This window comes from Dufourea novaeangliae, unplaced genomic scaffold (genome assembly GCF_001272555.1).
Source record: "Dufourea novaeangliae isolate 0120121106 unplaced genomic scaffold, ASM127255v1 scaffold488, whole genome shotgun sequence".
In the NCBI taxonomy this organism is placed as follows: Eukaryota; Metazoa; Arthropoda; class Insecta; order Hymenoptera; family Halictidae; genus Dufourea; species Dufourea novaeangliae.
Genome location: NW_015374361.1, coordinates 321954 through 348358, shown reverse-complemented (window position 1 = coordinate 348358; position 26405 = coordinate 321954). Strand labels below are relative to the sequence as shown.

The 26405-nt window shown below is 35.9% G+C and overlaps 1 protein-coding gene across 1 annotated transcript in view; it reads right to left on the bottom strand.

Annotated features, from left to right (window-relative positions):
- Positions 1–26405, bottom strand: part of LOC107192989 (serine/threonine-protein kinase PLK1-like) — a 44257-nt gene that overhangs the window by 5089 nt on the left and 12763 nt on the right. Inside the window, exons 2-4 of the mRNA XM_015582356.1 lie at positions 5450–5554; positions 4148–4264; positions 711–925 (exon numbers count right to left, since the gene is read on the bottom strand). Coding sequence (XP_015437842.1) covers positions 711–925; positions 4148–4264; positions 5450–5554 — 437 coding nt within the window. The remainder of the gene's footprint in view (positions 1–710; positions 926–4147; positions 4265–5449; positions 5555–26405) is intronic.

The following is a 26405-nucleotide window of genomic DNA, read 5'->3' as shown; positions in this document are numbered from 1 at the left end:
GGTAAACATAGTATTGGTAATTATGGCACTGGTGATCATGGCATTGGGAAGTTCAGTATTGGTAATAATGGTATTGGTAAATATGGTATTGGTAATTATGGCACTGGTAATCGTGGTATTGGTAATTATAGCACTGGTAATCATGGTATTGGTAATCATAGTATTGCGAAGTTCAGTATTGGTAATAATGGCATTGGTAAATTGGTATTGGTAATTATACCACTGGTAACCATGGTATTGGGAAGCACAGTATTGGTAATAATGGCATTGGTAAATATGGTATTGGTAATTATGGCACTGGTAATGATGGTACTGGTAGTTATGGTACTGGTAATCATGGCATTGATAATCATGGACTTGGTAATTATGTCGCTGTTAGTATAGTAGTGGTAATCGTGGTATTGGTAAACATGGCATTGCTGTCATAGTATCAATATTATTGTATCAGTAACTTGTATAGACGGTTTCTAACAAAAGCTTCCGCTCTCATAAATTAGTTCGTGGAAATGCGAATCTGCGCAAACATTCCGCGATCTGATAAAAACAAAAAACCGCGAGGACGATCACAGTGACTGATATCGCACCGATACCGAAGTACGGCTTAATTAAACGGAAGCCCAACGGTTAGCCCGTTTCTTTTCGATCCGCGATATTTCCGTTATTTCTAAAGCTGGATACAAGGTAGATCAACGGAAATAGGGAAAACTTACACTCGTCTGCGCTGTCCGTCGGGCCTGGTCGCTAGCCCGAAGTCACCGATCTTGACGATCATTCGATCCGACAGGAACATGTTGCCAGGCTTCAAATCTCGATGCACCACCTTCTGCGAGTGAATATACGCGACTCCTGTTACCATCTGCTTCATGTAGTAACGTGCCTCCGGCTCCGTGACTTTGCCGCGATACTTCAGCACATGCATCAAGCTCTGCCAAACAGAAATGACACGGTTTCGTTTTTTGCACAGAAGCAGGAAAAATCTGTGTCGTTCTTTTAACCAACGACAGAAAAATTTCCAGGTTTATGCTAGAAAAAGTGTGATTGATGGTGCACAGTGAACACACGGCAATACTTCGAAGAATAAAATATCTATATCTGGACCAGGGACTTAAACCGGTATGATTTTGATACCGGTAATATGCCATCAAAGCTATACCGAAACCGATATATGACCGAACACCGAATTAAATACCAGTATTTTTTCGGTTTCTATAAGGGTAGGGCTTATATAGGGTCATATAGGGCGAAGGTACAACCGAAAATACCGATATAATGTAGTAAGTTCAAAAAGATGGCGTTTCGTCTCGGGAATCGTCTACGGTCTACCAAGACTCGTCAGTGGGGCTGACGGTAGACTACCGGTATTTTACGTTTCGGTAGAAATCCCTGATCTGGACTCCAGAGCCAGAGTGTGTTAAGTGACACTTTTCAAACTTTAGAGGAAAGCAAACTGAAGGTGCGAGAACCTTGTAACTATGGAACCGTTTGGTAAAAATTAAACGAAAAACAATCGCTACCCTCGAACTATTGAATGGGCATAAAACAAGTCTCTATATGTAGAAATGCTGAACTTTGTACTAACTCCCCTATGTGGAGGACTTTCCACTGTTTTTTTAAAAATATGAACTTAATATCATTTTTACATAGAGTGAAATATTTGATACAGGAAACATGTAAAATGTCATTTTTTTAAAAAGTGGACCTAATATCCTGCTCTGGGGTCCAGATATACGTACTGAAACAAGTAGAAGGCATTGTGCGAATACAGGTTTCGCATAAGAGACTATTTTTGTAATGAGTGGGGCAGATAGAAAGTCTATAAACGTGTTTGTAGTGTTTATAGTTTAGGATTTATAGCGTATTCGAATGCACATAGTGGAATGAAATAGAAATAGTGAGAGTAATAAAACTGTCAATTTTCTTCGGGCCTGATACATAACTGTTGATGAATAAAATTGATTTCTGCTTATGCTTGGTTTACGAAAGTGAGTCAATAATAACTGTGAATAAAAGGAACAAAGCTGTGCATAATAAAGAATAAAAAATTCAATTCTTTGTGTATGTTTACACCTGTATGTGCAGTGGGTAATCAAATTATACTAAAGCCATAGTACGAAACATATATTTTATTGTATTTCTGTAAAAATAGAAACGCGATATCAAGGTTTTTACATTGGATAATTTTTAATTAAAAATTGTCCAGTAGAAGTACATAAGAGAAGTAAATTTAGCTCGTGTAATTATAAAAAATACAGTTAAAATCGTAAAATCGTGAATCTACGCAGGTGACTTTAATAATTTGAATACCCACTGTATATTGATTCTGCAAAACGAGTATTATTTTGTTCTGTGTGTGAAATTGGATACTGTTACTTTGTCTATACATGTCGATACATGTATTTAAAAAAAGAACATAAAATTTAATCTGTCTTTGACCTCATAATTGGAGAAGACTAATGATATTTCAAAATTATCAATATATTCTTGTATCTCTGTATATTATATCTTGCTCGTGTCTGTTGCATCAACAAATTATGTTTATTCTTTCTTATGTTATGTCTGCCTTAGCGTTAAGATAAGAAAACGTATCCAATTAACAGATGAAAATAAGATTCAACTTTTGGTAGTTAGATTATCTGTTTTTTAACTCTGTATATAAAACTTTCGAAATTTAATAAGATTGTACATTGTATTTGTTAACACAAAAAGAATGACCAATTTTACTCGTTTCAATGATATAAACGCAAATGGTACCTGGTAATTCTGTTTATTGGTTCGTCACGCTAGCAAGCGAGTACCGGTCGAGCTAACGATTTAAGAAGCGAGGAATATAATCGAGCGATTAGTTGACGGCCCCGGAACATCCTAACGGTACAAACAAGTGGACAGATCAGCTGCGGAGAGTGCAAGTGCTCGTTCCCTTTTCTGACCGAACGAAACACTGCTACCAGAGACCATCCTGCAGCCAATTGGCTACTAGCGATATTATACACGTTCCAATTAACAGATCAATTTCAGAAATAATTTCTGAAAGTATTGCAAATTCGATAATATTCTTTTTTATAAACAAATACACACGTATTCATCGGTAAAAATTCTTTATCGTCGACTTAAGTGGAAATAATTTAAATAAGACGAACCAAAACTCTTTGTTACTAGACTACAGTTATTTATAGAAATCCACGTTTTTTAGAGATACAACTTCGATACTGAACATCAAATACAAATTTGAGCCTCTTATTAAGTGTTTCACAGAAGTCAAAATAACCTGAGAATTCTATAAAAATTTACTGCAATATTTATTTCATTTTATATACTCATATTCCGTAAGTTGGGTAGAATTTTACGCATTCAGGGGTAACCTTGTCCCAAAGTCAGAAACTGATCGTTTTCGATTGTGCAGCTATTTTACAAGTATTTTTACGCGAAGTAATGCAACTTTCACATAAAATCCAACTTAATTTAATCACTCGCAGGGCTGCAAAATCGAAAATCATAATTTTCTGATTTGGGACAAACTTACCCCAACTTACGGTATACTAGAAATACATAAACACCAGAGTCTATCACCTTCTAACCAATCCAATCACACTCACTCAGAAATTTCGTTTAATCCAACAACGAAGATCGAGCTCTATAGCTTTAAACTGAACTCTCAGAAGGCTTGCATAACTAATAAAACAACCGAATGAATTGGCGTCTTTGCAAACTGAGTCTCCGGCAGGTTGTACAATATTCTACAAAAGCTTTCTGTCAGGACCACCGAAGTATTTCCTGAAAGATTCAGAAGGAGAGAAACATCTTATATTCCAAGGTAAAAACGTATGATCCTTCAAAGGGGGAAGAACGAGGCAATTCTATTTCTTTCAATGGACCATAAATTCTTGCACGGTTGGACGGTAAAGCTCGTGTACACCTTTTTTGAATGAGGACCCGACTAGGGTTCATCTTTCTGGCCAAGCTCCACGGAAGAGCCGAGGACATGCTTTATCTAACAGGTATACGCGAACTTCTACTTCATTCTTCGAATACAACGGGGGATCTCGGGGCCGGCACGAAGAGAACGTTGGGAAATTCTTGCGAGCGTGTAGAGAGAGAGAATGTACCGTAGGAAACTGTGCAGTCAGGTACACACTGGGACATACGATACCTTTCGAGGACAGGCCTCCAGAAGCATGTACACGTTTAGGTTGTCCTCGAAGTAGTGATGCATCTGGACAACGTTCGCGTGATTCAGCTCCTTGTGGATCATGATTTCACGCGCGATCTGCAACGAACAGATTATTATTGTCATTGTCCTTCCCGAACACCTGCGAAACATTCAATCATTTTGCCTCGATGTCTTTCCGGGATTTCAGCTACCGAGACTTATTCCGTCGACACCTTTCATGTCTACCTTATACTCTACAGTAAATGTTCGATGAGTGTTCGAAGGCTTCTCGGTACTGACGAGGAGAGGTCCTCAAGTGTAACGCTGACTTTTAAATTATGTTTAACATAGTGATAGAGTTTGGAATTCTGGAGATAATTATATTTGTTTCAGCCGTATATGGTCATTAGTTTATGAAATATTTAATGTTCAGTGTCCGGGAGTTTTCGAACACTCACCGAGGATTTGCCTGTATTACCCTGGATTGCACTATAGAACAAAAGTTTGGAATCATGGGCGAAATTTGGAATAACGACGGGTGTGCCTGACTCCTGTCGTGATACGAAGTTAATATAATATTTTGTTTGGATAATAGCTGAAACAATCCTTAACCTTGCTACGATCACCTCAGGCTAGCTGTACTACATTTGGAATAGTGGCGAGGAACGAGAAACACGCGCACCAATAATAAATTCCTTATACATTTCGCGAACGTAAGGACATTTCTAAAGAGAGGAGATTAAGATTAACCCTTAAGGACACGGGTGTCGTATTTTGTACGCCACTGGTACAGAGAACTCTTCTACTTCCCTAAATTTTGGTTATTCGAAAATTGTTTTTTCGTCCTAATTATCTACCATTCAATATACAAGATCATTAAATTAAAGAATAAACAAAAGGCCTGCTGGTGCCTTTGAAGTTACGAAAAAAAGGAATGACGTACTCACGTCTCTTTGAGAGTCAAGTCGAAAAAGTGTGTAAACTCGAAGCGTTAAAGAAATGAAAACGTAATTGGGTCGAAATATACTCGAAGAGCAAGATTCTTAACTTTCGTGAATGAACCGAGTTACTCGCGATTCCTCGAATTTGTTTGTTTAATATGTAAATATCATATATTTTCTCCGATCCGTACAGTGATTCAAAACGTGACTGCCAACAGTACATACATATACATTCTAATTTGTTTAGATTGCAAATGAATTCGCGGCTCCGAAAATGTTTTCATGCAGCCAGCAAACATTTTTTGTTAAATTTATATCGTTAGTTGTAAGATGTACGATATACTATGTAATATGTACGAACCTTCTGCATGTGAATTTTTTGCATTCGATTTTTCGGAATTATCTTGCAGGCGTATTGGTTCCCATTGCTGACGTCGGTCATCAGATAAACCCTCGCGAAGCCACCCTGAAAGCAAAATGGCAACGTGTGTGGATCCATTCCATACAATGTACAGGAAAGTCATCGTTCTCCTCTAAAAGGAGAATCCTCTGTTATATCAGGTGTACCAATAAGTAGTCCACTATTGTTTGTGAAATTCTGTATTCCTTAGGAAATAATTCAGAACCCTTTTATTAACGGTATTTATTTCTTGTTTCCATCATTCTCCGCCATTTTTACTGGGCAGAAGATCCGAAAACTATTCTGAATTTAACCCCTTGCCTTACAACATCGAGTCAGACACGTGATAACGATTTCAAACTGAATTTAGTGAACATATGTATTATTCGTTTTTTCTTTGAATCGTCGTGAAATACTGCTCCGCTGGCATTAATATTTAAGGTTTAGAATAAATGTAACCCTTACCATAAGAATAGAATTCCTTTTGTATCTGGGATAATATTAACGGTAAAGTAATTCTTGAGAGTGAAGTCGTAAAAAAAATCATATGCCAAGGGGTTAAACTGCATTGACAGTATGTATAATGAAACCATAATGGATTACTTACTGGTATACCTACTACAGGGTAGACCACGAAATGCGATCAGCACAGATTATTCTACTATGTACTAGTTGTTCGATCGACAATTTTTCTGCACGCTTAATCATCCGTGCAGACGTCATAAATAGAACTAAACTGTAAAAAGTAAATGATATTTTCTTAATGTTTCTTTGCTGGTTTAGAAGAAAAAAAATGATTTGTTATCCGCTGAAAGATGGACGCACAAAAATTATAGATTTATCTATAAAAAAAACTGAAGGAGACCTTGAAAACTTTGGGGAAAAGAAGGTTGACAACAAATTTGGTACAATCATCTTAAAACTCTCCTTAAATCACGTTATATTAGCTAAAAAAAATTTCAATCGATTAGCTAACAATAAAAGACTATTCTACTGTTAGATTTAAATTAATCACGTTTCGTAGTCCACCCTGTACAAACAACACATACATATATATCGCATTTCAAACATTCTTCCTCGAATAATACATTTCTAATCATAAATACAAAACGGTTTCTACGCGTGGATCAAGATTTACCCGACAACCGCGAACCAAGGCTTAACGCAAGGCTGCTCGTTCCTGCATCGAAGATCCAACAATCAAAGCAGAAACTCGATTTGTTCGTGTTTGTTTGTCCGTTTGTTTGTACGTAAAAAAGTGTTCCGCCGAGGCAGCGTGATTTGCAAAAGCCGAGGAAGTATGTAGCCCGGTGTCGTGGAAACTGTTTTTACTTTCATTTCCAGTAAATCTACCGTGGCCAGGCAATAAACGATAATTTAAAGATGTTCCCCGAGGAAGAACGAAAGCAAGTGGGTCTCCGGAGGTGGGAGACCTTTCACTCCGGCGACGCCAAACGGATGCTACTGGAGAAATTATGGAATCTAGTTTGTGATTCTCGTTTCGAAGAACGTAATTTTTATCTTTTGTCATCTTTCCTGTCCGCCATGACTTTCCATCTCTCATACTCTCCACGTTTGAATGGACACTTTAGACAGACTGTTCCAGAAATTTTCTAAGCAAATTGTACCGATAAAGAATATGAAAAGGAAGAAATAGGAATTATATTGACAAATAAGAAATATGAAGGAAAGAATAGTAGATTTCATTTTAATCTTCTTTTCTCAGAATACGTAATGTGTAAGTCGATGTTTAAGTGAAAATGTTATGAGGTATTGACTGTTTTAACAAAAAACCAAACTCGTATTTTGTATCCCGTTTTATCTATTTAATTGACTATTGCTTAATACATATAGATTTAATGTATATAATATGTTCTCTGTTAATGTTATGTACACACATACGTCAGATTTTTTATGACAAATCGCCATAACAACCGTGAAACTGTTATAATTTACAGTTTACATTAAAAATCCGAATGATGCCTATATTTTATCTTATAATATTACTTGTTATTTTGTTAACTATTTCTTTTATAGTTTCTAATGTCTATGTTAAGAGGGTAAATGAAGGTTGGACCGAACAGAAGCTTGAAACTCTAGTATTATGTTTGAGGAATATTTTCCAAAAAGATTTGCGGTACTAATTGTGAACTCCATAAAAACCATGTTAACCATTTTCATTTCCATTAGCCCATTAAACCTTGAAATATACAATACCAACTTTTTTTTTTATAGAATACGTTCAATTTGAGACCAAAGAAAAATGTAAATTAAACAATTATGTAAATACATATATACACAGTGAACACTAAGCCGCTCAGTGATTCGCGGACAATATGGCGACGCTGGGTTTAAGCCTTCGTCATTGCGTTCGGAACATCTTCATTAGTTCCCCTACATTCTCCAACCTTGGCAAAAATCACAATCAAAGAACGATAAAACCTATTTTACCGTAGAGAACAATCTTCTCTGTCAATTTTCTTCGCCGTCGTTTAGAAGAAAAAGGTTATAGCTAGTCTCCGTGTCTGGAATCAACATCGTGTAGAACAACTTTTTTCCCCTGCACGATCGATAAGAGGACCAATGGACAGGGAATTATGAAATTCGGGACGACGGTAGAACACACGAGGATTACACGTTTCGATCGGGCTGTCGTTCCCAGAAGTCTCGTTAAAACGGTAGACGAAAACAGAGACGGGTTAATAACGAAGTTCGTCATTGCGATGGCTCGTAAATACGCACGACAGCGTTGGCGTTTTCCCCGGGTTAAAAAGGGTGCGTGTGTGTGCATTCGCGCCGCGGGCCGATTGCCAGAATAACTCCGCTCGAAAATATCCCCCGACATTACGAAAACTTCGCTTGTCGCGGCCGTGTCGTCACGCTATCGATCGACGGTACAGGTTTATCCATTTGGTGAGCGATTCTGGGGAGATCGAATGAAAATTCCGAGGATGACATACACACGCATACATATATTGGGTCGGTGCAAAAGTTTCGATGAATTTCGCTCTAAAGGAGTGAACTAATAATAAATTTAATAATAATTTAACGATATACGTAATAATTTTTTTATTACATATTGTTTGAAGGATCAAAGATAACTACTTCTCCTGTTGAAATAAATAATTCTTCTTTTTATAAACTCTGTCCGTTCATTATTGGAGATTATGCCCACGCAACAATATGTATGTTCAATAGAAACTTTTGTTCTAATAAACAAATTTTTGAAATCTTATTATTCGATGAATATATTGAATTGGCTAAAAAGTCATCTCGGATTTGTGGAGTGGATGATGGGTTTTTTTTTTAAATAAGAAACACTGTTCCTAACTAATAAATATACATATACAGATTCCGAAAGCTGACACTTCAACACGTCGGTTAAAAAAAGAAACCATCACGATTGCATTAAATTTCCTTGAATTGACCTTGTTTTGAAAATGTGTGACGAGAGAATTATACGTTCGTTTGCTTTTTCCTTTTCGAAAAGGGAAGAACGCGGTACAAACAACAAAAAATGATTTCCTATACATGTTGACGGTGCTGTAAACGAACGGAAACAAGAAAAAGCGTAATTGCTCGAAAGTACATCTTGTCGTTCATTTTCAGAACAAGGTCAATTCAAGAAAATTTAATACAATACTAATGATTTTCTTTTTAAAAGTGGGATTTACACGTCAGTTTTGTTACGTTTGCGTTGTTTATGCTTTTCATGTTTTTTTAATTCTTCTTCGACAGCCTATTTGAAAGATTAGATCCTACATAATGAAAACGGACAATAATGGATGATATTTAGGATTCTTATTTATAAACTCTATAAAACTATAACAATATAACCATCGTCACACACAAAAGTGATGACTGATAAATCATTTCCCACCGACCTAACATTTGTAACTAGTATTTACGATGTTTTCATTTCACGTTTCTTTCCAAATAATACAGCAAGACAGAATAAAGGAGGAACATTACATGGCAACGATGAGAGGGAGAAACGAGAGAATCAGCAGAACAGGAAATTCCTGTAGCGTCTAGCCACCACGGCCGTCACGCGACTTAAATTGCTCTCGAAACGCAGCCGCTGACGTACGTTTGGTCCTTGCTAACGGCCAGAAAATGGAACGTCCCGACGACGCTGTGAATTTTTTATTTGACCGTGTCAAAGCGCGACGCGACCTGCTGGAAACGAAAAGAATATTCATAGCTCCGAGAGGGATGTCCCTCGACTATACAGGCCGTAAAACAAGTCATGGTCGCAGTTCCTGAAATTTCTATAGCTTCACAAGAGAAAAAGAAAAAACGGTTTGTGTTCCATGTGTCTCACTTTAACCTTCTGTTCGTTTTCTTAGAGAAATTAGACTGAAGGTACCGAAGTGTTTTAATTCAAAATTCTATTGGTTTTTATTCAGTTGTTTACAGATTGCTGTCCTTTTTCTTTCAAATAAAAGTAGCTAAACCCTACGTGGGCAAACATATTTTCCACGCTTCATAGGCAAAACTAGGTCGTTTATGGTCAAGCCTAATTTTGTTTATTGCTTTAGGCTTCCAAAGATCTGTTAAAATTCTGGGATACTTATCAAAGTTCCTACTAGATTATACAATCGTTCGTTAAGTCGAATGTTCAACACTTTGTTTGGATAAAAATAAAAATCCGTAGGAATGTAAGTACTTTTCTACAGAGTTTAGAATTATAAAACTTCTGTTCTTCGCTGAAAATGATTATCGAAAAATGATTCCTCTTATTGCATCCACCATCCTCTGAACTTGGACTTATCAATCATGTTAATATATTGGTCTCAGCACTAACTACATAACTACTAACTACATAACTACCGAACCTGTGTTTCTTGGTCAAGAGTTTGATTTATCGCTCTTCTCACTGACTCCAACACTAACTAAACTTAAACTCATCAATCAAAACTATTTTGATCCATTAGTCTCTATTTCGAACGATCCTTTCTGAAACTAATTGTAGGTCGTTAACCTTCCTTGGAAGTACAGGAAATTGGTCCTGTGTCCAAAGATATACGAATTGGAAATTGAACAGTAAAATCGAAGATGTAGAAACAAGTTTAGAAAAATATAAATTTAAGAAGATAATTGTATGCCATACGTGGGGATGTCAAAATGTTCGCGGAACGACACTGCCATTTTGTTTTGCGAACTCACAGTGTGAAGACGACGAATTTTCGGAGTAAAGTGAAATGTTCCTTAAATTGAATTCCAGAATTTTATCGTACTACTTGAGTTTACACTATGTATTTGCACTCGTTTAGGAAAAGTTATATTTCAAATAATGGAAAATCTGAATTTCGAAATACGTGAAAACATGAAATTCATAACAAAATTTGGTTGAAACACTAGTAACCACATTATAGGCCCAACATGGCTCCTTCAGACTGTTTCTTCTTTCCTGGGTTGAAAAACAGCAATCAATAGTAATTCACTGGGAATCACCTAAACCTAAAACTGTAAAACAGGCTGTTGTAGACTACATAGTTCGGTTCAAAGGATGCTTCCTTCCACAGGAAAGGTTTCGATAGATTATATAGGATACAAAAGTAGATTGATAATGAAGGATCATATATGGAAAAATAAATCGCCTCTGATTTAGCTTGCCTTTTATTGAAATTTTCCGCGAACTTTTTAATATCCCCACGTATGTATGACTTTTCTTTTACGGTCGAAGTAGTTTTGTCGTCAACTACAGAAAATGCACTAGTTAGAGACAAACTTGATCTCAAATTGCGACCAAAGGGGACTGCAAGCTGAGAGACTAACCCAGACCAATTTAAAATATACGGTCTACTACTCTAGTTCCACGCGAATAGTAGGTACGAGTCTCAAGGAAGTAGATATGTTTTTAAATTCACATTCATTGCTAGATTGCAAATGTCCAAGCAAATTCACGTTTCCACAGACTAATTTGCAAAAAGGAAAATGATATAGACATTTCGAAATTTCGTAGAACATATAGAAATCTCACTGAACGTAGAATAATAATAATAAGTCATTTGCAGTCTATTTATACGTCACATATACATGTAAGTACAATCCAAACTGTGAAAAACATAATGAAGAGAGACGTGACAGAAAAATGGAACAGATTAATAATTTTATATAAGTCTAATGTTCCTTAATAAGTACTTTCTTCGCACATTAGAATTAATAAAGAACCGACCTATGTATGTCTTTCTTCGGGTAAAAAAGTCGTCACTGCTTTCGCAGTCTTCTCATTCTTACACAGCTTTATTTTCTTCGTTTTGGGCCAAACAGGTCCGTGAAATTTCTCTCGCCCGATCCAGGAAATTTATTAACGGTTATGCAACTTAAGTTGTGACGAATTACAATCTTATCGCGTAAAATGAAATGGGTCTCGTTTCTTCGAACACGTTGAACCGATAATTAATCATTAATTTACTTATTACCAAAATACGAGAAAACAAAACTTTCATGCAACATAATAATATTTTTTATTTACAGTCCAATAGAGTCTCCAATAGAAAAACTAAATTTCTGTTTAACTCTGCTGTCTGTTGGTGAGAATCATACAATCGAGTATAAAATGAATGGACAATCATTAGCTGTTTGTGTATGTTAGTAATCAATTTACTTTAGATGTTTACGCAAATATAGGTATCTATTAGATAAAAGTTACAAGGAATCTCAGAAAGTACACTGTCACGACACTTTCAATCATTTTTATAAGAGTTTACGAACCACTCGTTTTGATTGCTTTGCTGGTTCCAGTGTTAAATCAACAATTCCGAAGAAAAAGTTAAATGTAAAATCCACTTGTAAGAAATCTTCTATCAAAATATATTACATATACATGACTAAACATTTACTCTGAACCAAGGGTCACTATGATAACCAATTTCGATAACAATAAGTTTAGTAACCAAGGATTAACACCTTCCAGTACCGACTTTTCTCCGAAAACCCATCCATAACCTCCAAATTTATCAACGCTCATTAGAAACAGACGTTTCCACGCGTTGTATCATATATTCCTGCACATATCATAAATCACGAATGATGGGTCGAAATTCCCGGAATGACTAATAAACATTTTTCGAAGTCGTATTAAGATATTTCGTAACATCTAAGCCACCGTATGACTCTTCTCATTTGGCCCCCGCGCGTCTTTGCCCTAAACGTTGGTGAATGCCACAGGAATAATTCACCATAAATACTAGGCCACCCATACGGTTTGAAGCATTTATGGTTGGGGGGTAACCACGAGAACCTGGATATTTTTAGAAATGCCTGGCAGCAGTTACTTGAACACATTTCGTACGCGTGTTTCTCGGTGTCCCCGTATTAAATGAGCCACTCCCCACCCTCGTGATAAAGAAGAATCATTGTACCCCTAGCGTTTTCGTTTAACGGAATGGACCACCGTGGATTCGAAAATAAATCGCCGCACGATTCCAACAACACGTGCCGCAGCCGCGAGGAAACGGATGCTGTGTTTGGTTTAACGAAAGATACACGCGATACGTCTTTACAACGGAAATACTTCCACTTCGATTCGCCGCGGGAGAAATTTGGTAATGTACGGTTGGCGTCGTGAGAAATTGGGACGGATAATAATTACGATTATTATGCGAATGGAAGTGGAGAAATTGGGGGAGGAAAGTACAGCTTTGCTTCGACGATCGTTACATCGAAGATCCTGAAGTTCTTTTCTGTGGGTAATTTCGAGAGTCTCGATAAGTTTTGTTGTTATTTATTCTGTATAGTCGTATCAACCACTAACATCAGGGTTATTAGCGATTACGATTGCATTTAAATTACGATACTGTAATTTTTGGTAAAGTTTTGTTTATTTTAAAAAACCTAGCAACTATAGTATTTTCTTCGAGATGATCAAACTGTTCTTTAGGGACGATGGATTGATTGTAAAGTGTCGTCTATCTGGTGAAAGTCTGGTGCAATAAAAGAGAAGATGGTCTACAGTGCTTCTGGTGTTACAGGTGTCACAATGGGAATTCTCTTTTATTTAGGAGGTGCGAGTGGTGGAACTTTGTATGGCCTTTTTATATATATACATATATAGCCTTCTATATATATAGTATATATAAGTATTTGGAACTTTGTATATATATATATATATATATATAGTAAGATTTTTTCGGAAACGAGGAACAAAATGTTTAAGCAATATTGGACGAATAAGGTATATTAGTTTCTATGCACACTAATGCCACGTAAAATGAAAACGTAAACTTACATTCATTTTTTTTCTACAATTACGTATCGTTGGTATTTAGATTAACACAAATGTCAATACTTGGATATTTTATCGAGAAACACCAGGATAGCATTGCAAAACGGATTGAAGTGTGTTCAGCTGTTTCTAAATGTCTGTTCTATATTTATTATCTCACTTTGTGAATGGAACCAGTAACGCCATTAATAAAACATGGGCGTAAATGCGTCTCTCGGTATATGTATGTAGTGTTCCTATCTCCCCTGCTCTCACATTTCTTTGTATCTTTATCCCCACATCCTCGTATTTTTTATCGGAATCGTATTACAAATATAAATATAATAAAGACAACATATCGTGTAATGTAAAGAAAAAAAAATCTTAAAATTCGAAAATTAACTTTTGACTTGTATTTTTAAGTCTGTACTCAGTTGAGCTTCTTTCGTTTCAGGTTTTTTAAGGTATTTTTTCTTCTCTACTTCTTATAACAGCGAAATGTCTCTCACTCAGAAACGGCAACAGGATCCTTAATCTCGCTCAAAGTGATCCATTCGACCGCCTTTTACTTCGCATCAATACAGTCGTGTAATTATACAAGTAAATTGGCATTTAAGGTTGAATCGGGACACACGTTAAAAAAAAGACATACACAAACACACGACATTTCCATGTGCAGACGCGTCTAAATTTACGTACACGATTTGACAGACTGCCAGAACGGTTTCTATTTATCGCTGAATAAGGGAGACTGCGAGACATCGATCGTGTCTCGTTCAACCTGGGACACGGGAAGCGCTCTAATTTTCCCCGTCTCCCGCGGCTTTTCTCTGCCTTGACCCGATTTTCACCTCGTCTCTTGTGTTTCACTTATTTTTCATCCTTTCACGTTCTCGTCGTGCATAATTAGCAAGTCGGCTCCATGCTTTATTTCTCTGTTTGTCGCCAGATTACGTATCCAGCTAACTTTCCTAAGAAATCTTGCGACTTTCTACAGTTAAAAACGTTTTTTGCAGAATTGAAAAACGTAGTAAACAAAAATTTAAGAATTCATTTTTGCACTCTCTATTAAATGTTCTATATTCGAATTTAAACATTAGGTGACTAAGTGGATATTTATTCGTGTAATATTAAGTCTACTGATGAACAATCTATTGTGTTTGTTTAATAAACTAAAAACGTAGTTTTCTACCTTCCACTTTAAAACTGTAGGAAGATGTTGAAGAACAAACACGAGTCTTATTGAAACAGCTCAGGCTCCTGATTGCCTTGCTTTTGATGTTGGTATCGAGAACGCAGATGAAAAAGTATTAGTCCTCTGAAATTTAAATGTAAATAAATAATGTAGTCAGAATATTAAAATGTAGTAGAATTATATGCTATTCATGTAAAACATTAAAATTATAAGACTTTGTTCTTGGACAATGGTAGCAGATCGGACATTGTGGTTTTTCAGATTATTTTTGGTTCCGTTAGAGCTTTCTTATCGCTCTTTTAGAAGATTGGTACGTACAGAAGTATATGTTATATCTACAAATCCTAGAATTATCAAGTGTAAATTCTGAAATCAGAAACATGGTAATCGTTTGACCATTTGTTGGCAGTTAATTCGTTGTAACCAGAAAATAACGTTTAACGCTGCTTATCTCACATTTGTATCCCCTCAGATGAAATTATTTCAAATTTGAGGAACACTTTTATTCTAAAGAAATGCGAAATACACAAAAAGTAATATTTAAATCCGTTAAACACTAAAAACGAATATTTAAATTTCGTTGTTGGCCAAAGATGCAGCCAACTCAAACCCTCAATGACTACATCAACAACTTATCCCTAGAAACTATACTCCTTAACTCAAAACAGAAAATACAAGAAAATTGGAACAAACTATGGAACTCCTAAAAAATTAAAAGTGACATTTTCAGAAGACCATTGCCCATACTTTACCAAGGCATGACGAAATCGTAATCTCAAGAATTATAACAGGCCACACAAAACTCACTCACCAATACCTTCTCAATATAAAAGAACCCCCAATCTGCGAACTGTGCAAAGTTCACCTGACAGTGGAGCACATCGTCACTCACTGCACAAAATATCCCACTAACAGGCAACAACTCAACATAAGAACCACCTTGAATGATAATCGAAAGGACAATGAATCGATCAAAAATTTACTAGGTACATACCTAAAAACTATTACTACAGTACCTAAACCATACCAGACTGGACAATAAACTGTAAACCTGGACTTTGAGTCGCCAATAACCCATACAAGTGGTTGATATGACGTTAAATAATCAATTTAAAAAAAAATATTTAAATACCAATTGAAACATAATCTTCTTTTCGGGTCATAGAAATCCGCTGGAGAGCAGCAGGGTTAACCGAACAATAGGGGAAGTACAGCAAGAGCGGGATCCATTACAAACAGTGAATGGTTCCGTACATATACGGAATGTTTTCTTTACAATCGGATCTTTGCGATCGACGGTTCACGCATACCAGAGAAACCGGTCGCGAGAGAATTTTCTCCGCTCAGCCGGTGCATATGAGCCTGTAGGGCTGTTCAGGCGGTCTAAAATTTTTGCCGTCGATCCGACAGAAACGGGATTCCCCTAAGCGGACACGTGAAGCCGAAATGGCTTCGTATGACAACTTGTCGTCCCAGAAATCGAACAAGGTTAACGAATCACGATGCTCGTTTCTTTTACGTAACGCACATGACAAATCGTGCTTAAAGTCCTGTCGTACGGTTGAACGACGTATAATTATGCCTCGCGTTCCGAAAGCTTCGTGCAATCAGAGATCAAGGAAATCTCATGTTTCGTTTGTTTAGTCTTTTAACAACTAACACCTTCATTTTAAAAGAAAAACAAGAATACAATATAGTCGTTGTAAATATGGTGGACACTTTTAGTGGTGAATATTGCTGATTGTATGTATAGGGTGGATGAACCAGTAAAGGAACAGGTATCACTGAATGAACATTATATATAAAAACGAGTGAATTGTTATTAGAATAAGCAAATGATTAAATATTGATTTTTCTTCAATCCCTTGTTTCATATTCAAACAATGTTCGCGCGGTTGGTTAGAAATGTTCATTTACTTATGGTTTATTCACTGGTGAAGTCTGTACTTTTTTTTTTAATTTAATTAATTACGTTTTTCCAATTTTTCGAATTGAAATCTTTGCGTTATAAGAGGTAGGTATATATATTGAAAAAATCTTCTTTTCATGTGCCGAATATTCATTAATATTACTGCAATCTCAAAATTGACTTCAATAGTTACAAAATCTCTTAAGTGTTCATTCAATAGTGCGTTTACCCTATTTGTAAATGCAAATTATTAAGAAATATTGCTGTTTTTACATTAAGGTTATGTGTACACTCTATTATTTTGAGGACACTAATTGTAATACCGACAAAATTAGAAGAAAAATGTATAGTATAAATGACAGTATATAGTGAAAGAACAAAGATTAAGGAATATTCATGTAATTTTTATTTTACTTTGCACTTGCTAAATCCTTAAAACGGCCATACCGACGCTTCTTTTGTTTTGTATTTTCTTTCTGTTAGTCAATGAAAAGGTTCCATAAACATCTACAGTTCAATAATTACATTTGAGAAGTTTGGAAATTGGATTTGTGTGGATATTGTGTTACCAAAATATGTAAATTTATTTGGGTTTCGTTCGTCATTTTTTGAAATACTGAGAATAAAGATTCAACTGATCACTTATATCTGTCTGTATCTTCACAATTTTTCGTTACCTTATTTATATACATCATCAGATACAAGCGTTTAATTGTTTCACAATATCGAAATCAGGACTAAATTACATCCTACTCACGTTTATTGCAAAGTACATGGGGCGTCAAGTCGTTCCTTTTTCCATTTCGAATTTATCAATATACAGTTGCTCTTTATAAAAATGCCAACCCCATTAACAAGTTAATTGAGCCTATATGGACGGTAATCGTCGATAAATCAGTCTGATCTTGGAAAGGTCGATAAACTTGAACAGCACGCGCGCCGTATTAATTTCCTAAGTCCTTCAAACCGTGATGAAATCTGGCAGACGGGCACAGGGCAGTTGTATTTAACTCTGATCCGAGACGAACAAACCTGAAAACAGTCCGTCGTCCTCCACGCAAATTTAGGATTGCACCTATAATTCCGCCCGCTTCGTTACCGAACCGCCGCGCCGTTAAATTGGATCGAGTCGATGCTCCCGAATCATTTTCTGTCGTCTCGCAGATCTTCGTCCTCAAGGCCAATACATAAATCAATCAATCAATCGAGTGAACGTTACGTCAACGACAAAATGGTGCACTAGAAAACACTTCTGGGACCCCGTTGGCATAAAACGATAACCCAAAAAACTCTCGAGCAGTTTTCTCAAATGGGTATCTTCGTCTTCATAATTTTCGACTGGCATTTTTTCGTTTCCTTAAATTATGAACATTCTTCGCGACGTACATGAAGAAGCATAATGTGATCGCGACGGTGAGGATTATCATAAGTGGACTTGCAGAAAAGCAAATCGGTTAAATGGAACAGTTAACCGAAGCAACTTCAAGGGGCCTGGGGAGTACGTAATAAAGGAGTATTAAAAGCTCTTGATATCGATCATCGGAATGAGACTTTGTCTTATTCAGACGGAACACATCATCATGCATGTGTACAGGGTGTCCCGTTGTTCGCTGAACCCTCGAAAGGAATTACGCAGGTGAGATGAAGAAGAAAAGGGTTAGAACAATGGCCTCAAGAACAAATACTTACATAACCATCGTGTTCCTGGCTCATCGACGAAGACAGTCGATAAACACTGGCATGAATACCATCATGTCTGTGAGATATTGTTATGGGTCATGATTAGACTGCAGATGTTTATGCACTTATGGTCTCTGGCCAAAAAATTCGGGCCACCCGTAATGTTCCAAATTTGTCGCGGTAATTATAGGATTAATGGCCAGAACGTAATTTAATAATAATTTTTGTTAATTATTATTATGTATAAAAATGTGTACTCCCATGGCCAGGCAACTCCCCTGATACAACATCTACAGATTACTTAAAATCCTTGTATGCGCATCACCTGTCTCCACAATAGATGATTTAAAAAAAAAATTCTGAATATTTGGCAAACTCATCCCAAAATAATGGGTACGATAAAACAATGCATAAGGAGTGTGCTTGAAAGGGTGCATGCTGTAATATAAGCAAAGGGGGAAACACAAATGATTAATATGTATGTATCTACGTACTTTTGTAGTTAAGATAAATTATTATTAAAATATGTTCTGGTCTTTTAATTCTGCGAATACCGCGACAAATTTGGAAAATTATAGGTGGTCCTGATTTTTTAACCCTGGGACTGTAGGTATAATAGTATCTCTGACCTTGGAAAATACAATGAAATAAACGCTTCAATCAAATTTAATACTATTTGTGTGTTGTAATTAACGACGTAAAACCTCTAGTACAGAATTCAAAATTCTGTTCCATTTTAATTCGTGGATATCAGTATCTAAACTTTCGTTTTTGCATAAACTTTCGACGTCTAATTATGATTGACCAGGTTGCCACCTTTATCATACAATACTACGTGGTATAATTATAAAACCACCCTAAAATTTTTAATTCTTATGTATTGTGGTTAAAATAAAAACAAAATGTGAGAAATAATGTTTCTCTAGCAAAAGGATAGATTATATTCCCTAGAAAAAAAATGTGGTTCGACTCTATTTCAAACACAATACACAACAATTGTAAATTTTAGGGTGGTCTTATGTTATGCCACGCAGTGTAGTAGGTGTCAAGAGGGACCATTTTCTTCTATGCAAAAATCAATTCAAAGCAATGGTGCTTGTAGAAATCTTTAAAATATTTCAAAAATCCCTCCTATTAGATAAAATCTCATTTCCTCGTGAATCTCAAGATCTCGAAAAATCCTTCCTACTCGATACAATCTAACTTCAAACAAGAACATAATGGTGCAACCACCCTGTTACATCTCACGCTCTGACTTAAGAGGAAAAGGAATTTTGCTTTAAAGCTGACACAACGTTACATATGAGAATCAAAGAGACTAAGAAATATCAGGGCACCCAGTATATATTCCGTCGACGCTGTTTCGTTAATAGTTGAGAAGCTTGGCCTATTATTTTGGACATCCTATTTTTATTCTTGCCCCCGACCTTCTACCGAGTCTGACCTTTCATTATTTCACCCACTTTATCTTCATCATCACACTACATACTTCGGAGTGTCCTCCGTCAACTAATCGATTCACCAAGTCTCCCATTTTTAGAATCTCAGCTTCTTCTTGGTGAGGAGTTTAATTCTAACGTATGTATATTCTCACGGGACATCTCGAAGAATACGTGACACAATGGCGATCCGTAGAGTAGGTACTCGTGGGGTGATCCGGTGACGAGCATTTAACGAGTCCTACCGAGATTTCCATTTAGATAACGTTTTCGAGATGTGCTTGTTCGAACGGCGTACAAAGATAAAGAGATATGTATTACCTGGTGTCTGAAACATTTTTACAATTTCGGTATTATCTTGGTAACAATATTATTACTGTCAAACTGTTGTCCAATTCGATAAAACTTTTATCAAAAAGACCTTCAAAATTCAGGCCTTAGGATCCATTGAAATGAAAATCACAGAAATTTTATATTTCATACCAGAATAAAATTACATATTGACATCAACTTTAACTCTTGTTATACACCGATTTGACCCGAAGAATTTGATTCTTAATTTGTTTTTTATTATAGAGATTTGTACATTCATTTGACACCAATAGTTATAGTCTATGGGCAAATATATTTGCTTAAGTCGATTTCAATTCAGGCTCAATTTAATTCAAGGGACATGGTAATGCGATAAGTTTATTAAACCGTACACAAGAGTTAAGTAACCGATATCTTTTAAGGAAAAAAAAATTCGATTTTGTGCACGATCTGTTACCACGTTACAGTCCCGTGAAGTTCATTATGCACATCGATGGCTACCTGACGACATTTACGATCAAGAATTATCTAGCGTGTCGTGATCGCATAAATTCCACACTCAATCGAGTTAAAAATTTATAGTATGAGCATAAGTGCTTCCTATACGGTGTGCAGCTGCTGTCAATACTTTTACATAGACGGGGATAATAAATTCCACCGGAAAGTGACGTACTCGAACATCGGGTGTCATCTTGACGTCAGATACCCTACACATATGACATGCGGACGAAGGTACATGATCTCGTAAAAAATCAATGGCTTCGAAGGTCTGAGGATGGTGACATCAAGAAGGTCACTTTGATTTCATTAACATAACGTTTCCCTTTAACAACTAACATGTATAAGAAAATATTATATTTATTTCATAGATGAAATCGTCATATTATCAATAAGTAAAATTACAATACACAAAACGTCATTATAATAACAGAATATACGAATGGATAAAATGAATTAAAGACAACACAGTAATGGCTTCAGAAAAGTCTTATTGTTTAATGGCAATGTGTTCAAGCGAGTTAAATGAATTAAAAGAATTTACTGGATAGCGTAGAAGTATTTCGACGCATGCATATTCGAGTGATAGGATCATTATGTAACGGATTCATGTTAAAACGCTTACTACAGAAACGTGGTCTGTTACGTAGAAGCCCAGAAGTAATGCTATTAAACCTGTATCAAGCGTAGAATATAAGAGCAATCTATGTGTATAGCTGTTCAAGACACTTTTTTTACGTGAATATACGGAGGCAATACGTCTGTTACGGTAACGATTACAACAGGTAGACATTTTTTTGACGAATCTGGAAATTGAAGCACGTAACTAAAACCACTTCGATGATTCCAGAAATAATGATTTTAACTGTGTTATACAATTGTTTTATATCATTTATCTTTTTCAAAACCTCGAGTTCATGATAAAAATTAGAATTTGCTGAATCAAAGTAAACTACGCTGATTTAAATATTCTGTAAACGACGATCGGCAATTGGTCAGCTCCAGTCAAAAACAAAAGCCTTAAATCGAAGGAACGTTTCTTTCATCTATAAAAGGATTTATTAAAATACAAATTCAATGAAAATTCTGTTAATATTCAATCGAAATCTCATACACTATCGTGTTTCATGCATTCGTATTCGCTACAAATGTCACGGAATTTGAGAGAATTAGGTATTTCAAGTGAAATTGAAAGGAGGATTTTCATCAATCACTGACACGAATCACTTACTTGATCTTAATAATTTATCGATTATTTCAATCCTACAAGAATTTTCTTTAATTCTACTGTGCAAATAGTAATCAGTATCACGGACTAAGCAGAGTGTACCCTACCCTTATTCTGTAATTCGAATAACGTCACGATTTCATTTTAACATCCTCCAATATTTATCAATTTCCAACAGCACTCGACTGGAAAACAAGGTACGTACATATTTTTGAAATTATGAATGTTTAATTGAATTCAGTCCATAGAATACAAGAGTCGTTTTACCTTTCAAACGCGACAAGGTCCTTTAAGTTTTCCGCTCGATGAACACTTTGTGGACAGACTTAATTGGTAGCTTAAAGCCGCACACAGTTCGTGAATTAAGCGGGGAAACTTCTGCTTTTATGTTACGGCGGCCTCTCTGTACGAACGACAAGAGAGAAGAACATTTCTATAGATTCGCTCGAAGAGACAAGAGATACTAGACGAGCGGTGCGCGGTAAAGACCCGTCGACGGCCTTGGGCGGAAAATTCACTTTGTTCTAACTCTAGTGGGTAACAGCAGGTCAGATTCCCTCGTGATTTTCCCTAGCATTGTCGGCTGTAATTGGGGCTGCCTGGAGGAAATAAAAATAACAGGCACTAGGCGAGCCAGGGAACAATATGTCATTACACAATTTTTTCGTAGACGAAAAAATACAGCCTGCCAATGCTTTAAGTGCATGTTTCTGAGAGGATTCGACGAGATTGTATAAAGTTTGAATAATATTAGGTATGTGAAAAAGTAAGAAGTGATTTTTTCCATGGAAAATCTTGATCAAGCTGGGAAATACAGATATTTCATTCTTTTCACGAAATTATATACCTAGGTGGATGAAGAAATATCGACGAAATTAAATCCCTGGATTAATTATTACCTTTCATAACCAGAATGTAAAAAAAAAAACAGAATTCTGCAATTCTGCAAATTGAGAAGAAAAATCGCATTGGTCTTTAATGGATTGATACTAAATAACTGCCACGGCATTTATTACCTCGAAATAAATTTCTCTAATTCCTTTTGTTCTCCGACGTTTTGAATTTCATTATTAATAAATGTTATGCTCTGTTTACGAGGTTAACCTTATCGCTCGTGTATACGGCAAGAAACAGCTTCCAGATACACGCTGCAACAATAAAATGCACGATTTCACTTCGCTCTAATCTCGTTCAAGTCCGAGTCGAGGCAATATATCCAGTTGCGTCATGCATAAATAATTGTCAAATAATTATCGAAACCGTCCGGACATTGACATAGTGTCGATTATTAAAACATCGATTCCAACATATTAGTTTTCCTTGAAAGGAAAGTCGTTCGCGTAGATACATAATTAATATAATCATTAACTGGGTAATTAAACTTTTCTAACGGTGACCGTAACCGAGGATTCCTTCTTGCTATTAACTTTGCGATTATACTTTCCGATATGCTGTTTTAATTCTGGTTTTGTTTCCTATCATTCATAACTGTGTACTTGTGCCTTCGAATTTTCCACTCTACGGATTAGTAAATACATAATCCTTCCGTTGCTTTATTTGCCAGTAAGGTAAATTCTCATTAAACTAACAGAGCTCGATAATTTATCGTAATTAAATAATTAAGAAGAGGAACGATCATAAAATATAATTGCTTATAGGGGAGATATAATAAATTAAACTAACTGGACTGTTATCTTTAAAAGTAATGATCTAACAAAGCTTGTAAATAAAACATTATTTTAACTTTGGAAAAGTACTACAACCAAGTCACACTCTCGCAAACATATAAATATGTACTTCCTTGTACAATTTCATACGTTCAAAGTTACTCAGCCTGATCCAATGATTCACCGAAACACCATGCATCACTGTCTCCCTCCGAAGATTTATGAATCACTCTTCGTCCAACGATTTTCACAGCTCAGGTAGAATAACCTTTCCAGTTACGCTCAAATATGATTAGTTCCTTGCTTACACAAATACAAGAAAATGCGTTTAGATCAGCGATGAGCAACCATCCATTTATACTCGCGGCCCGTCGAAGTTGTTTGTACGACCCACTTTAGTCAGGTATACTGCAAAAAATTAAACGAAAGGTAATATAAATTAATAAACTACGTTATTTATGGTTGTGGTTGCAGCTGATCGTTCAGATTACATACTGGATTTTCTATTGTGGTCCATTGCAAAAAAGTGTTGATTTTATATGTAAATCGGAAACTATTCGTATAACAAATAAAAAGACTCCCGATTGATCAGCATGTTTGCTGACACAAGGGTCCACGATTCAATAAATCAAAGTCCTCTCTTTGTCACTCTGGATTTCGCTGCTCTTTTCGAAAAGGTATACGCGCTCAAAAGGATATTCTGGTCCAGATCTTACAAAAATAAATTTTTTCTTGCACTTTCTAATAGTATACGTTGTTTTATTTTGGTTCTGAGTTTTGATTATATTCACTTCACAAAAATCGTGAATATTCTGGAAACGTGAATAAATATGCGTGCAAGAAGTCCATACCAAAATGGTCTTAAGGGTTCTTTGTAAGACAATACCCCCAAAAAAAGCCTAAAAAATGAAACATTACACTAGAATATCACCTTAACCCACTGACGACCGCGGGTTTTAAACTCCTCGCCTAGGTATCACTGTATTTCAATAAAACAGTTTCAAATAAATGATTTTTTAAAGTAATAATGAGAAATATTAATCTAATGGAGTCTAATTATTAATATTTGTCTGACCAACCTCTACAATTGAGAAAAAAATGAATATTTCAAACAGCAGTTGCCAAAAATGGCATATAAACCATGGTGGCGTAATTGTATATGTACGTTTACGGACGTCACTGGGTTAAGAGGATAGCCCCATTGAGCAACACGTGTTCAGAGTGAAATTTATTGTCCTATTTAGCAGAAGCTGTCATTGGTAAATCATTTTCCGATTATCTCAGACTTCCACCGCAGGTAGGGAGGACAGCAATGAAAGAACAGGTATACGCACGGTCAGAGCGTCTGCGATCCAGGTGGAAAAGGACACTCCCGGCGACTCCCCCGATACTCTTTGTTAGGGTTCTATAAACTTTCAGCTAGCCGTGTTTTTGTTGCAGGAGCGATTGTCGACTGCGAAAGGAAAGTGTCGGGGAATCTGGTACACAGATGACACGCGGGACTTTCCTTCCAGATGTTCGTGACTGTTAAAGGACTGTAGAAATCGATGTAGGTAAATAAATAAAAAAAATTCGTCGGAGGATACGGGCAATTATAAGGACCAATTAGCACGTGTTCCCTTAGTTAATAATTTAAAACGTTTGGCTATTGTTCATTCAGAGATTTGTATCTGGATAAAGAGTTTTGAATAACGATTTAAAGATTCAAAGGAAACATGAGTATATATTGCATCATTTTTAATCGATTAAACGTGAGAAATCCAATTTTTTAAATAAAATTAAATTTCTTTGTGAGTGAGTAGATACTTGGAAAATATGTACATAATTATACAAGCTATTAGCTATTAACTGTATAACCGTCTTAGATTACTGTTGCTTGTCGTTGTATATTATATATTGTATATTGTGTTGTTATTATTATTATATTTCAGTGGAGCAGGAGTGTAGTTTGAATTTAAAATATTTTAGTGCAGCATAGAAAATAGTGTTAAGTCGTTGCACATGAAATGAACAATTTCACCGATAGGTATATTTGTCGTTACTTTTCCAAATGGAAATAATTATTAACGTTCCAGTAGTTCGAGTCCCATACATTCTAACACATTTTTATTAACCTTCTACTCATAAGATAGATTATTTTTTTTATTTTAGTAAAAGTGAATTCTGGTTGACAAAATAATATTGTATCGGTAACATGTACATATGTCCCATCGGGACTCAGTAGTAAATATTTATGAGAACTGTTAAGTACTCATATGTCACAGCTATTTCTTTAAATATTGGTACTGTTCTATATTATTTTTCAAATAGTATTCAAATTGCGTATGAATATATTTTTTATTAATATTTATGTTATTAATCGTTACTATAGCAACAAGATGAGATGTTATTGCTAATATAAACAAATAATAAAATCTAGACAAAAATGCACACTATGGATTAAAAATAAACGATTTTTATTTTGCGTAAAATGCAATGAATTACCCTAAGTCCCGGTGGGACTCCTACGCCCCATACCAGGAATCTATGATTTTCACATTCTCACGCACTCGAAACGAGTAACTTCCAAATCCAACGTATAATAGACTACATATTTTAACCCTCAAACAAATTCTACGACAAGTTTAAAACACTCCCGGACTTACAAGGGAAGGCACGGAAGTGCCCCCCTCTGATTTTTATGAAATTTCGTATGTTTATTAAGTAATAAAAAATAAGGAATACGTATCTTTTTTTATTCGGCTGAGACGCGACTTCAAGGGGTGAAACCTACCTCG